General features: G+C 34.6%; 3 protein-coding genes across 4 annotated transcripts; 1 reads left to right on the top strand and 2 right to left on the bottom strand.

The window, feature by feature from the left end:
- Positions 1–4,081: 4,081 nt before the first annotated feature.
- LOC130999150 (BON1-associated protein 2-like) lies at positions 4,082–5,567 on the bottom strand. The gene has a single exon (XM_057924654.1). It carries the CDS (start codon positions 4,677–4,679, stop codon positions 4,215–4,217), a length of 465 nt encoding a protein of 154 aa, XP_057780637.1. The 5' UTR covers positions 4,680–5,567; the 3' UTR covers positions 4,082–4,214.
- Positions 5,568–7,388: 1,821 nt separating this feature from the next.
- LOC130999149 (BON1-associated protein 2-like) lies at positions 7,389–8,413 on the bottom strand. Its single transcript, XM_057924653.1, has one exon. The coding sequence runs from the start codon at positions 8,125–8,127 to the stop codon at positions 7,615–7,617; it is 513 nt and encodes a 170-aa protein (XP_057780636.1). The 5' UTR covers positions 8,128–8,413; the 3' UTR covers positions 7,389–7,614.
- A 4,212-nt stretch (positions 8,414–12,625) lies between these two features.
- Positions 12,626–14,453, top strand: LOC130999151 (elicitor-responsive protein 3-like). Of its 2 annotated transcripts, XM_057924655.1 has the most exons (6): positions 12,626–12,769; positions 12,800–12,879; positions 13,164–13,229; positions 13,500–13,626; positions 13,730–13,844; positions 14,116–14,453. In XM_057924655.1, the coding sequence occupies exons 2-6, from the start codon at positions 12,813–12,815 to the stop codon at positions 14,185–14,187; spliced, it is 447 nt and encodes a 148-aa protein (XP_057780638.1). In that variant the 5' UTR covers positions 12,626–12,769; positions 12,800–12,812; the 3' UTR covers positions 14,188–14,453. The 2 variants fall into 2 exon arrangements, with proteins under 2 accessions (XP_057780638.1, XP_057780639.1); XM_057924656.1 differs by lacking the exon at positions 13,164–13,229.
- Positions 14,454–15,969: the final 1,516 nt, after the last annotated feature.

The raw sequence follows: 15,969 nt of genomic DNA, 5'->3' as shown, positions 1-15,969 counted from the left end.
CGATTGGATCTTGAGCAAGAGAGAGAGAGATGTGCGTCTATATGTGTGTGTGCGTGAATTTTGAGGAAATAGGGAGAGAGAACCGAGAGTTGTTGGGAGAGAAAGAGAGTTGGGCTCTCAAATTTTAAATGATTGGGCTTGTTTTTTTTTTCAGTTGGGCCGAAAAATTTTAGTTTTGGACCTCTTCATTTATGTTACTTGGGCTTTTAATTATTTTGGGCACCTATTTTGGGCCGAATTAAATCATCTGGGCCGTGTTATTTCTTTATTTTGGGCCGAGTCTTGGACCGATTTTAATTATTGTAATTGGGCCTCTGATTTAATTATATGGGCCGATTTTAATTGATTTGGGCTAAATTATTTTTGGGCCCTTATTTATTTGTTGGGCCTTATTTATTTTACTTAGATGGGCCTTTATTAAATTATTTCATTGGGCCGAATTTATTTAAATTGAAGCCCATCTATTTTATTGGGCTGTTATATTATCTTCGTTGGGCCTCGTTTGATTTATTTAATTGAGCCCAGCTAATCAAATTATTTATTGGGCCAAGATTTATTTAATTAATTGAGCCGATAAGTTATTTCAATTAGGCCTCTCATGTTAATTATTCAAGCCCACTTCTATTTAATTAATTATTAGGCTGCCTTATGTTAAGCCTTTTAATTATTTAATCTTATAACATTATTTATTCCTATTTATTAAGCCCGATTAATTTATGAGGTTATTCAGCGAATAAGCCGAATTAGTTATTTCTTAGTAACGACCAATAACGATGGATTTATTTAATCAGTGGATTATAACATCCTAAGAGAACGGATTAATTTTTATTAATTATCCGGCTTCATGAAACGAGACTTAGCTTTTGTTTAAATCCGATAGCTTGGATTAACAATAGAAATTCCTTGATTATTATTTCAGAATAATAATTCATGCATATAGATCATGCATAGTTAATTCTGTATTCTCATTATTTGAGGATTTTACTTGAGCAGTATCTTATTTATATTCTCGTAATAAAGGTCAAGCACGAGATTAATAATCAGTCAAGGAACTACTGTACCACAGAAAGTTTATATCAGGTGGGCATTACTTTCATATATATCAAATGAGTTTAAATGTTACGTTCAAGCAAGTTATTTCATGACTAAATTAATTGAAGTTATTTCAAATATTGTCTTGCCATAAAATATTTAAATTTCAGTATGATATCTATCTGATGTGACTTTTATCATGTAATCGAATTCGGGTCTTGAGCAGTTGATAGCTATCCTGCCAGGGCTAGTGTACACCAGTGACCGTGAGTCATCTAGCGGGTTGGCCGGTCAAGTGACCGTGAGAGGTGGCCACCTCTCCGGCACAAAGTTCCAGATATGATAGATTACAAGAGAACTTAGACTGCAGTCGAACTTTAAGAATCACAAATGAATTTAGTAAGCTTGGGCCTTTTAGCGAAAAACTCCCTTGCTGTACTGTTTAATTATGGCATGACAATTTACAGTTTTGAAGCATGTATTTTTATACTTAGGCATACGTGCCCACTGAGTACTTTTGTACTCAAGCCCTGCATATATTTCTAAATGTGCAGGTTGAGCAGCTGCAGATGGTGATGAAGTGACGAGCGGGATTCTTTTATCTTATTATGTATTAATGAACTCTAGGGTTACATGTCTTCATACATGTAATCAGAACCTTATTCCGCTGCGTACTCAGAAGTTTTATGTTTATTTGGCTAAGTCAGAGATATCTGAACTTATTAGTTATTTGAGTCTATACGACTAAACTTCTGTTATATTATAAATATTCCTTTTGTTAAATTATGAAATGCGATCCTTCCTTGTGTGATTATTCCCTTTCTACCCCGCTTCTAATCTCCCTCCATTAGTCACGGTTTCCCGGCTTAATTATCCTTAATTAGGCTCGGTCGTGACACCGGCGAATGCTCGGCGCGAACCGGCGCCGTCCGCCTCCACGCCGGCGTCTCTCTGCTTGAGCCGACGCCCCTTCTTCTTCTCCATCGCTGAAACACACCCACACACATCTCTCGTCTCTCTCGCTGTCGCGCCGCGCTACCACGCCTGGAACCACCGTCACCCCGACGTCGCCGCTGCTGAAGCAACGCCGCCGCCCGGATCTGCTGCTGTTTCGCCCGGATCTGCTGCTGCTTCACCCGGAGTCGAGGTCGCCGCTGCTGAAGCAACGCCGCGCCGCCCGGATCTGCTGCTGCTTCGCCCGGATCTGCTACTGCTTCGCCCGGAGTTGAGGTCGCCGCTGCTGAAGCAACGCCGCGCCGCCCGGATCTGCTGCTGCTTCGCCCGGATCTGCTGCTGCTTCGCCCGGAGTCGAGGTCGCCGCTGCTGAAGCAACGCCGCCTCCCGGATCTGCTGCTGCTTCGCCCGGAGTCGAGGTCGCCGTGCTGAAGTAACGCCGCCACCCGGATCTGCTGCTGCTTCGCCCGGAGTCGAGGTCGCCGCTGCTGAAGCAACGCCGCCGCCCGGATCTGCTGCTGCTTCGCCCGGAGTCGAGGTCGCCGCTGCTGAAGCAACGCCGCCGCCCGGATCTGCTGCTGCTTCGCGCGGAGTCGAGGTCGCCGCTGCTGAAGCAACGCCGTCGCCCGGATCTGCTGCTGCTTCGCCCGGAGTCGAGGTCGCCGCTGCTGAAGCAACGCCGCCCCCCGGATCTGCTGCTGCTTCGCCCGGAGTCGAGGTCGCCGCTGCTGAAGCAACGCCGCCCCCCGGATCTGCTGCTGCTTCGCCCGGAGTCGAGGTCGCCGCTGCTGAAGCAACGCCGTCGCCCGGATCTGCTGCTGCTTCGCTCGGAGTCGAGGTCGCTGCCCCCTGAAACCCCGCGTGGGGCTGCTACCGTTTCGCGATTTCGATTGATTAGAATAAAAGAGAATATAAAAGAATGACATGGATTAAGAAAAGAGAATAAAAAAATGACATGGATTTAAAAAAATAGAATTTAAATTACACTGTGGCATCCGGCGAGCCACGTCATATTTCTGGTGACCGGAAAAGAGATGCAGGATATATTTGATAAAATCCTGATACTTTGAGGGTTTTGAGAGCATTTCGAAAGTTTCAGGGTATTTTTGATAAAGCGGGTATAGTTTAAGGTTTAATATGATATTTACCCTTTATCAAATATGCTCCGATCGATTGTCACTCAAACGAAATGTATCTCCTACTTATGCTAGCTAGGATTCTATTTTATGACAATTGTTTACGGATAATGCATACTTTGCAATACGTTAATATCTCAGACACTCGGTGATGAGACAAATTAAGGTGTGCTTTCAATTGGACTTGGTCAGCTGGGAAATCACAAAATATATGTCATAAATTCCTCTTCCAAAGAAAATACTACTCATTTCCACAATTAATACCATTCATAATATCAATTTCTTGGTTAGTTGGAAACTTGGACTATGTCATATATCATCCTCATTTCCACATATTGTTAATAATATTCCTTTTTATCCTTAGTCATAAAATCATAGCTCACTCTCCCCATTCAATAGTATTGCTAACCAATATAAATGATGAATATATAAATCTATTTAATTTATTAAAAAAACACGCCACTTGCAGGGATTGAACCCCAGATCAACGCGCGTTCATAAAAATTAATTAACAAGTTCATCAAAATGTACTTGTATATATTCATTTATCTCAAAATCTCAAAATATTTAGAAATCTCAATCAAACCAATTCCTATTTATATATGTCTATATATAATAATATCTTTTTTTAATATCAATTCATTCTTTAATTTCTCGTTCATTAATGGAATTTATTTAATTTTTTATATAGTTTTATGCAAGAAATCAATTAATTTTGTTCTCCATTTACTTGCATATCTTAAATTTATGTTTTCGTGGGTTAACTTGGTGAGACTTTAGACATGATTGACAATAACACAAACTCGTAAAGATTAGTTCAACTATTTTCCAACCACATACTTAAAAACACTTCCATCTTCCGTAAGTTTATTTTTATACTTTCAATATATTTGTTGTTGGATCAACGAAAAATAAACAACTTTTTATTATAACAAGTGCAAATTACTAGGCTTTATTTAAGGATTTCACTTGGACCCAAAAAAAAAAAATTGTACGATCTACTAAATAAAATTATTCGGTACAAGTACCTTCAGACTTCCTCCGTACTTCAACAAATTCAGCTCTCTCTTTCATCAATTCCTAAAGCCGCCGCTAAATAGGAATCCCGGTCGCAATCCCGCGACAAGTGGCCTTGCCATCCACCACCGGAACTCCGGCCCACGGCTCCCCGGGGCAAGCGGCGACCTTGACCGACAGATTCAGTATCCCATTCTTCCGGCCATTGGCGTCCCTCAACCGGTAGGTCAAGAAAGTTGAATAATTAATTAACGGGCAGAAACCCGCCCGAGAAATCGGAGACGGGCTCGTCGGCCTGCTGCCCGAATGCGCCTCCACCGTTAAGAAACGGGTGTCGGCGGGCAGCTCCATCGCCCACTTCTCGTTCCATGCAGGGCAGCTCCCGCCCTCCCGATCCGTACCCGTTGATCGCGAGTTCAACGGGTCGGATCTTACCACGACGAAAGCGCCCTTCTCGACGGATTTGTTTCCTCTGCTCAGCAGCAAACCCTCGGCGGAAATAACGGCCACCTCGATCGTCATTGGCGGCGGCTTCTCCATAATTGGTTGAGGAGGAATTAGGGTTTTGTATGTGGGAGTAGGTGATGGGAAACTGTAGCTTTGGCAACGTGAGGAATCTGCAGCCGTTATTCGACACCGACGAGGAAGGTGGGGAGAAGTGATGCGGAAAGCGAATGGTGATGAGAATCTCAACGGCTCTCTGCTGACGTGGCAGGAATGGTGGAAAAGGTCGTCAACGCCATAAGGTCTCTACTGCATTGATTAATTGGGATACAATACATTCACTATTTATCATAAAAAGAATGAGTAGTATGAAATCATACCACTTTAAAGAAGGATTATTATTTATTGGCGCTTTAAATTCCAAATTAATTCCGCATTGTTAATTATATCAACTATCGAAAATGATTTTTTAAACCTTGAACTATTAATTTTATATCAATTGTACCCTTCATTCATTTTTCACTCTTTGAATTTTTAATTGGTAAATCATATAATCACGTCGTTTTATATAAATATAGGTCAAAAAAGAATAATTCTAACTAGATCGTGGTATCCGGTGAGCCACATCAAATTTTTGGAGCAAAAATAAAATAAAAATGGACGAATAGTACAATTGATACAAAATTGATAGTTTAAGGTTAAAAAATCATTTTCAATAGTTCAGGATATAATTGATAGTGCAAAAATAGTTTGAGAGTTTAAAATGATATTTTCCCTTAATTTTAATGGTAGTTTAATTGTTTTTGCATATGAACTTTAATGTTGTAGTAATTTTATCACAGATTCAATTATAGACATTTGAACTCTATAAAAACCATACGATTTATCGGTTTAGAGATGTCTTACACAATATCTTTTAGAGATGTTTTATATGATATCATTTTTTAAAACATGTTCGATGAATACATGTCGATATTTCGACTTTCCACACGTCAGTTTTAATTTGAGCGAAAATTGAATTTGTGACAAAATTACTATAACATTAAAGTTTATGTATTTTTTTATTCATTTCAAAGTTCATGAAAAAGATATGACAATTAATTTTCATATATTTTGCGAAGTCATAATGGTGTACTATTTATTTACTAATTAAGCTTTTTAAAAGAAGATGAAGTTTCGTTGAAATTTCCATGTTAATTTTTTAAAAAATCTTCTGGTTATTGTAATTAGTTTGGACTTCATTGTTATAACTATATTCTATATTTTGCCAATTCATACCATTGAATATAAACTAGCTAAAATCGCTAAGTTACACAAAATTAGATAAGGAAACATAATTTGAGACAAAAAAAAATACTATGAGAAAACAATATAAAAATTATGATGAAACCTAAGTTTGATGTTGAGAGTTAGAGACAACTCAGATAGATTGTATTCTTTTGGAGTTGGACTTGGTCAGCTTGAAAATGACGAGTTAATTAAATATTATACTACTTTATTTTATTTGATTATGTAATTTCCACTTTTTTTCCCATATCAGTTCTGAAAATTAATTAAAGTAGACCATATTTTTCATTTGCTTTCTCCGTGACACTTAATGATCTTTAATTTAATTTGATATATATTATTTCAGTTTCATATATAAGCGTTTTTTAGAGGAAATATTAGGAGCTGATTTTATGTTTTCAACACATGGAATATATATGGTTCTTAATTCTCATGAATAGAAAATGGAACATCTTCTGTTTTTTTTTTTTCTTTTTCTTTAAAGGGATTATAGTATTTAAGGTGGCCGGTTAACAACACATATATACATCGTATATGTAGAGATTGATTCATATTAAATGAATCTAATATAATAAAATATGAATTATTTTTAGCCTTTAAATCGTAAAGTTCTACGATGATTCATCATTTTGATGAATAAATTTATGGTACAAAGTTTGAATTCCAAATATGAGAAAAGAGATAAAAAAAAATTGAATTCATAAATTTTTTATAGTGAACTCATAATGTTTCATACATAATAATAATAATAATAATAATCAAATAATAATAGTGTACCATTCTGAGAACTAATTTGAACCACTCTATATATATATTATATAATATATGGGACAACCAATTGATAATCGGATAGATTAAAATAGTGAAAATGACATGTAATTAATTACATTCTCAACTATATATAATAAATAGACTAAAACAACATTGCAAGGAATCTTCCAAGAATCCAAGTTCCAGTTACATTAGCACTCAAACACACTGCAGTTTGAATTCTTCGTCCTAATTCTTCTCCTTCTCTCTTTCTTTGAATTCATAACTTTATATATTCATTCATAACAATACTTCATTCAATTTAAATAAATGGTCAAACATCCAAAAGATCAAGTCTTGTTTGGAAACTCAAAATATTTGTATTAATTCCATGATTAATTACCTATACATTGAAAACTTTCCTTATAAACATTTCTTTCATGTTTTGCCAATGAGGCCTTGCTGTAGTGGTAAAACTGAGACATTCAAAGACTCTCATTTGTGAGAGGTCTTGAGTTCAATCCCGCCTACGTACAGTAATGTTTTTCCATTTTAGGTGGTGTTATATTTTCGCCTACGTGCAAGGCGTTACATTGTTTGGTGTTGTGATGGTGTTGATATTCCCGCCTGGGTACGGAGTGTTGTATTGTTTGGTGTTGTGATGGCACACGATGTTTTTCCACCGTTTGGATGGTGATGAGGTGAGTTGTATAATTAATTATATTTAGATATTTCTTGTAAAAAAAAAAAAAAACATTTTCTTCATGCTTTCTCAAAATCCTCAACCATATTTCCAAATTATAGACACATCCAAACAATATTCTTAATTTACACAATAATATTAAATTCTCACTAATTCACTTCTAAAATTAACCGTCATGTATACAAGAGACTGTATATACACTCCAGTCTGCACTACTATACATGACAGTTCTCACAAGACCCATACGACGATTTTTAACCGTCATCTTTGTGCGTTTTTCTTGTAGTATAACTAACATTTATACGATACCGGAATCCCAGTCACAATCCCATGATCACCGTGGGCCGGAACCCCGCCCCACGGCTTGCCGGAACAAGTGGCGGAGGCGGGGGCGAGGGCGAGGGCGGGGGCGGCCTTGACCTTGACGGAGAGATTGAGGATCCCATTCTTGGCGCCATTAGCATCCCTCAACCTATAGCTCAAGAAACTCAAATAGTTGAGGGGGAGGAAGCCGCCGGCGAAGTCGGAGACGGGTATGTGGGCCGCCCCGACGAGGCGGCTGCCCGAATGCGCCTCCACCGTAAGGAAACGGGCATTGGCGGGCAGCTCCATCACCACCTTCTCGTTCCACGCGGGGTAGCCCCCGCCCTCCCGATCCGTACCCGTTCTACGCGAGTTGAACGGGTCGGATCTCACCACCACGTATGAGTTCCTCTTCACCGGCTGGCTTCGGCTCAGCCGCAAACCCTCCGCCGAAATAACGGTCACCTCGATCACGTATGGCGCCGCCGCCTTTCTAGCCATGCCTTCAGTTTCTCTCGTCTTAATTTAGTTTATATTGGATTGGATAATGTAATTAATGTCGTGTGTGTGTGTGTGTGTGTATGTTGTGTGTGTGAGTCTTTATTTATTATGGATATATGTATGGTTTGTGTGTGAGAGAGGGAGAGAGAGAGAGAGAGAGAGAGGGAAGGTAGAGAGAAAGGTGGGAGAAAGGGGAAGGGGATTTCGGCGAATTAGTAACCGTGGAAAGCGTTGTTTGTTGAGAGTATTTTTTTTTTTTTTTTCTGCTTATTTTTTATGGTAGGAATTTTCTACATTGGCGTGTGCCTCATTTACTATTTGCCTAATTTGGACGGAACCATTCAAATATTTTGAAATTTCCACGCTATGTTTTTGCGGTAAGTTGTTTAATTTTGATTTGACTGTTAAAACCTAGATATACTAGTATTTGTATCTTTGCCGTTTCAATTACTATATTTATAAATATAATAAAAATTATAATTTGAACTGAAGATATTTGAGCCGAATATTGAAAAAAATAAAGAAAAATTCATAATAATAAAAATTGATATTATAAAGGTAAAATAAGAAGAAAAAAAAAATAAAAAATACTTATTCAGAAAAAAATGAGAGAGGAGAGAGAATGTTTATAAATTTTAATCTTTAAATAAATATAACTTTCACATTTTAAATCATTGTAAGGTCGAATTTCACAATTTTATAAAGAAATAAAAAAAAATAATTTACAAATAAACCTTCAATTTTATTATAACTATAAAATTGCCACTCAATATTGAAATCAATTTGAAATTCATTTCAGATTGAAATCTTAGCTTTTCATTGAAGTGTAGATATTGTTTTTAATATAGTATGGATATGCAGATGGGATCCCCTGTCCCAAAATATAGTGTGTACCACTCTTAATTTCTTTATTTTATAATTATTTTTTATAAAAATAAAAATTATTATTATATTATGAACCCTAATAAATATTTATCATTAAAAAATTAGAATTTAAAAAATTATATACACCAACTTTGAATTAATGAACCCAGTTAATCTATTATTAATTCAAATAAATATAAAAAAATAATTATAAACCCTAAATTATCATAATGTTCGTTTCCAAAAGGTCAAATTTTTTGTTTTAATATTAATTCATGAATTATACTCGCTCCGTCCAATTTATATAAGTTGATTGAGTATTGCACAAGGACTAAAAAATTTATTGAAATTTTTTTTATAAGAATGTTCCTAATATATCCATGTTCATTTTTTTAATACCAGAGTTAATCAAAAGTAAAATAGAGGTATATTAGTAAATGAGTAAAAAAATATGCATCACCTTTTACAGAAATTGGACTATATATTAATTTGAGACATTCTAAAAGAGAAAATAAGTTTACTTAATAAGAACGAGGCAAGTTAGAAAATTCACTCAATTGGAGGACATATTAAAATAGGCATACTAAAAGACTTATTCAAACAAATAGATGTTTAAATTTAAGGACTTACAAAATGAAATTTTTTAAGATACACACATCATGATTTTTTAATCACAATTACAATTTCAGATAAACTAAAATTTAGATATTACTCCATCCGTTCCATTTAACATGACCCATTTACTCCCACTGAAGGGGCTATGTTAAGTGGGACGAAGAGAGTAATTTATTTAAGTAAAACACCAATTACCTTAAAATATGGTAAGAACAAAATACTTTTTTTTTTAAACAATATTGGACCACACATGTACCACGAGTAGGGATGTCAATCGGGTCAGCCCACTCGGTTTCGGGCCAACCCATTTGGTTTCGGGTTATTTTCGGTTCGGGCTAGTTGGATTTTTTATTTTTCGGGTTAAATTTTTTTGAACCTAACCCTAACCCACTTGGTTTTGGGCTAACCTGTTCGGGCCTGCAAATTTACGATTTTTTTATATGTTTAATTTTTTTTTATAGATAATCATACTCTTGTAATAAAAACATGTCGTGTTTTTTAAATCAATACATTTCATCTTGGTTTAGATACACAAATTAGTGTTATTTTAATGTAAATTTACATAATATCTAATTACTTCGTTTTCGATAAAAAATTGTATATAAATTTAACATAAATGTCTATCTTTATTTAACTTTTATATCATAGATGTTTGTTATTAACAGTAGGAAAAAATCAAAATATATTCTACAAGCATCAAAATGTTATTATCGAATTAAAAAGTAAAGTATTAAAGTTTAAAAATCAATTATTAAGAAAGTGTTCGATTAATCGGGCCAACCCACTCGGTTTTCGGGCCAATCCTATCGGGCTCGGGCTATTTTCGGTTTGGGTCATTCAGGCTAAAAAAGTTTCGGACTAAAAATTTTCATCCCTAACCCTCATTTTTTATTGGTCTATTCGGATCGACATGTCGATTTTGATTTTTTTTTTTTTACATTCATAACCACGAGATATATACGAATGTTATTAATAAAATCACGTTTACCGATCGAATCATAAATTTGTCGTGTTACGTCAATCATAGTTTTATATAGAATAGTCATTCACATTTCAAATAATTATTTGAAATATTAAAGACTACTAAATTGTTTTAATATATTATGTATGCATCTATATGTTCCTAGAGCAAATGCACCGTGCGGATAAATTTTCTATGATCACATATTTCTTTAATATAATTATCACTTTATAAGTAAAGAGTAAAAGAATAAATATTACTACTTTAGTTTCTTCATGATAATTATCATTTTTCATAATGATAATTATTTTATCACAAAATCTCATGTACATCCGGGTGTACGGTATATCCGAATCGTACCCGACCCAACTGAATTATCCTATTCGAATGTTCAGTATTAATGTCATTTCGATATGGTGTTAGTGTCATTTGTAAAACAAAACAGAATTAGTGTTATTTTCAAAATAATGTTATTTGTAAAACAAAATAGTGTTAATGTCACTCTAAGATTGTGTTAGTTTTAGTATTAATGCCATTTCAAAAAAAAATAAAAAAAATAATGAATCAGAATAATCCAATTAAATCAGAATTCGAGTCAAATACAATCTAAGTCTACGGTACACCAGAGTGTACATGCAGGAGACCACTTCTTATTTTATATATCCTTAAACATGAAACTATACAAAATATAATACAATGTTGACCAAGTGAGGTCAATCTTGTAGAAGTCGTGGCACGTGTAAATGCGAACTTGCTTGGAATTGATTATGTAGTTTTGTCATTAACTACAAACTATATAATTAACTTTTCCAACTTCCAATTCACGTTGCCACATAATTTCAATATGTATTTATTTATTTATTTAGTTTTCTCTTGTTTCGTATTTTTATTTGTAATCTATATTTTAAAATGGCTTCCGCAGATTAGGTACATCAACTATTTATTTTTCTTATATCTAAAGGGAGTTGTTAAAATCAGGGCGGTAAACAAACTAAGCCGCTCGCGAACTATTCGGAGTTCGGGTCGAAAAAAGCTCGTTTAACTTCGTTTAGAGAAGCTCGATAAATAAACAAATCAAATTTGAACTTAGTAGTATTCGTCAGGTGATTCAGCTTGAAAAATATAAATTATTAGTATATATATACAACTTATATTTATCCACTAAAATTAATAATAATTGTATTAAATCTCTAATTAATTTTGTTTGTTATAAGAAAATCATTAATATATTTATTATTTTGAATAAAATAATTTATTTTTAAAATAAAATAATCAATATTTTAAATATAAATATAAATTTAGAAATTTCATATACGTTCGATTAGGCTCGTGAGCCTCAAAGTATTTGGTAAGTAAAGTTCGGGATTCGATTCGATACTAAACAAATCAAACTTGAGCACACCACTATTCGGTTCGACTCGATTCGATTACACCCCTAGTTAAAATAAGTTCGAGAGTATACATTATGAATTTATTATAGAATATTATAAATTTATTGTAAAAATTATAAATTCAAATATATACTAGGGTATGGTTTCATTGAGATTTTTATTTTATGTGAGAAATGAGAATAATGAATAAATCAATATAACTCACAAATAGCTATATCTCGTTGATATGGCGAAAATCTTGTATCCTCCAGAATTCGAATTTAGACAAGCGACGACTGCATATTCATGCGTTACATTGATTTATTCTTAATTCCATATAAAATATTGACTTATTCGCGTGTGTTCGCACGCATTCTCAATTGTCAACACATTTAGCATTCTCAATATAAGGAGTCTCAACTATAATAAAGTTGAAAAGATATAAAATTAAAAGTGCATGCAATGAAAATAACAAATCATGATAGTTATTTTTGTATAATAGTAAATGTTAATTATAAGATTATAAAAAATAAATCAGAGTTGAAGAGCTTGTAAAATGTTGAAACTTATATATTTGTACGCCATTGTAGTAACTGCATGAACTACCACCTTCCATGTTTTTAGACATAGCATTCACAACGAACATATCTCTCTCTCTCAAATATAATACCACTATATATACTATAAATTTTGCAAAAGGGTGTGAGTAATTAAATAAAAGTTTTGTTGTTTGAAAATCAAAATAACAAAGTTTCTTTTTTAGTAGGAAGAAAACAATTTTAAGAATCATCCAACAAAGATAAAACTATCGAATTCCTCTCTCTCTCTCTCTCTCTCTCTCTCTCTCTCTCTCTCTCTCTCTGTATTATATCCAAATGCCGCAGGGAACGCTTGAAGTTGTTCTTGTCGATGCCAATGGTTTGGAGAGCACAGATTTTTTATGTATGTCATCTCTTTAACCCTCATTGTGTGTGTGTGTGTGTTTTATAAAGATTATTATTATTATTTGATCTGATAATTAAAAATCTCATTTCTGATGATCTATATATTCTTGATCATCTTTTTCTTGTTATTTGCATGGCAACCATGATTTCGATACGACGCTTAAAATCACAATTTAGCCAAAAATACTCGACCAATTTAAACGTACAATATTGTTTACAGTTTATATATTACAATAACAATATTACTAAATTTATTCATTTGATTAATTTGGTCTCCAACAGCCAGCACTGATGCTTATGCCATAATCAAATGCCAAGATCAGGAGAAAACAAGCAAAGTTGCATCAGGTGCATCTAGGCAAAAAATTTCCGAACTTGCAGAAATACACCAATTATTTTAAATTTCGGGGTTTGTGAGCCACATTGGACTCAATCGGGAAATTTGGGCCCATATTTGACCCAAATATGAGCCTAAATGTGGCCAAGGAATACCGAAATTCAAATTAATTGACCTAATTCTACATGTTCAAAAAGATTGACCCAGACCGTCCCAAGATAGTGACCTTAAATAATTTTAAACTCCGAACCGATGATGTTTGAAAAATGTTGTTACTACAGTTGAAGGATCGTCGCCCACGTGGAACGAGACCTTCATGTTTTCCATCTCTAAGGATGTTAAGGAACTGAAAATCAGGATTATGGATAAAGACACTATTGGTGCTGATGACTTTGTTGGTGAAGTGATGTATGTAAATTACTTAATTTAATTATCTGCCTCTATATATTTATGAAATGAATGAAAAATGTGTTTTTTTTTTTTTTTTTTGAATGTTTTGTTGGATTCTCAGAGTTCCTCTTGAGGCGGCGTTTGAGGCTGAAAGAGTTCCAACAACTATGTACAATGTTGTCAAGGATGGGACATTATGTGGAGGGCTAAATGTCAGCCTCAAGTTCACTCACCAGGTTAAATATATCTATGTTTTTTCTTGAAAGGGAAATATATGATTCCATTCAGTACTATCTCTGTCCATCAAGAATATATATATTATTTTGGGTTCTGCGCGAGATTTAATAAAATAGTTGGTTGATGTGTTTTTAGTGGCTGTGGTCGAATAGAGCGTGAGGATCGTGTAAAAATGAGTGGGGTCATGTCTGAAGAAAGAAAATAGTATACTCTTTGTGGACGAAGGTAATGTGATTTTTCGCGACGTTTCACCATTTTTTGTCGTTGCAGAACGTACGAAGCAGGGGGTTTTCCAATGAGGATCTGGGAGGGTGGAAGTCATCATCATCAGCAATGGACTGAGCATGATTTGTTCTTTTTTTTATTTTATAAATTAACAGTATTAAATAAAGAAATTTAAAGGTCGCGGCACAGGGGACTCGAACCCGAGACCTTTGGCCTTAGGCATTAACTCCTTACCGCTTGGCCAACACACGCACACAACTGAGCATGATTCTTGTAACTGAATTACATTGTTTTAGAATTTTTATCATATCTCAGATTTGAGCTGAACAATTTTAGTGCCTCTTACCTTGTGGTTAATGTTAGTAGTTTCACATATTCTTGCATAGTATGGTTTTTTCATGTTGCTGAGGAAAATTTGATGTCCATCTCTTCCCATGTAGTGAAAGAAGAATATGGTGTTTAACAGTAAGAATTCTCAATTCGTGTGCAGACATCATAAATGCATGGATAAGAAGGAACACCATATTCTAAAACTGTAGTATCATGTAAAATAGAGAGCACAACAATACCAATCAAAATGATAATATGAAAAAAAAAACACAAAAGATAAAGATTGATCCAGCACAAACTCACAAGTCACACCTTATCAAACACAATAAAGACATGAGCACGATAAAGATAAATACTAATTAATATGCGTCGTGTGAAAAATTATTGACAAAGTGACGCCTTATAATTATTGGTGCTAATTGCACGTGTTTTTATTAGCAATCGAGGAGGTCTAGCCCAAGCACCAAAGTCAAGACATCAAAAACCTTTTCTTTCGGGAGGTCATTGGTTCAAGTCCCATTGGTGGCGTGTGCATCCCACATCGTTTCAGTATAAACAGCACGTGATTTATAACACCTCAAGTACCCTCTTTTCGGTAGCTTGGGTTTTGAGAGCGAATTCTATATGATGTGTATACAGCTCCGTTCCTAACATTTCAGGGGCCCTAGGCAAAATAAGATAAAAAGGCCCTTTATATAATAAATATATACAAAAATGTCAATATCATAAAAAACGATTTCTTCAGATGCTACGGTTACAGGCACAGTCAATAAAATTCTATAAGCAATCGAAATATTCGGATAGCAATCTGCAGATTTGACAAATGTAAGAATCTCAATGGCATGCAATAAATTAGTAGGCAAAGTCAATTGGGTGCGTTTATGGGTTGCTGCCGGCGACAAATTGAAAGCGTGATAATTTGTCATGATTTGGGTGCATTTTTTCACATTGTTTTAATATGGGCTTAAATAAATTATCAGCCTTAAATGTAAGGATTAGAATATGGGCTGAAAGATTTGGGTGCATCATCAAAAGATTTGGGCCAAAATGATTTGGGTGCATCATCAAAATTTAAAATAGGTTGAGTTTTAAGGATTAGAATTTTAGGAGTGGAGAAAGATTTGGCATCCTTACAAAGAATGGATAGACGTTCACCATCAGAGCATAAGATGCAATGTTTGCCTCTTTTCAGTTATATTCTGCGAATACGCGGCGGCGAAAAGCAACAACCAATCATCCCTCAAAATTACTACAAACCAATTGGTTTAATGTGGCGGCGCAGCACCAACTAATACTTCTTTAATAAGAATAATACTATTGCTCAGATTTGAATCAATTGTGCTTCAATTTTTTTTTCCTTTTTCTTAAAATTACAACATGTATTTAATATATAATCAAACATGCGTGTAATATATGTTCTGACGTGGTTGTTAGAAATAAAATATAAATACATGTAACCGAATTTTACTAGGAAATAAGTGAACATTTCATTTTTGTAGTTGCTTAATTTTCAGAAGGCAATTCAATAAAATAAAGTTGAATTCAATATCCCAAAAAAAAGAGGTTCAA

The sequence above is a fragment of the Salvia miltiorrhiza genome, chromosome 8, assembly GCF_028751815.1.
Source record: "Salvia miltiorrhiza cultivar Shanhuang (shh) chromosome 8, IMPLAD_Smil_shh, whole genome shotgun sequence".
NCBI classification, from domain to species: domain Eukaryota; kingdom Viridiplantae; phylum Streptophyta; class Magnoliopsida; order Lamiales; family Lamiaceae; genus Salvia; species Salvia miltiorrhiza.
The sequence above is the reverse complement of the archived record's forward strand: the minus strand, read 5'-3'. Positions and strand labels throughout refer to the sequence as shown.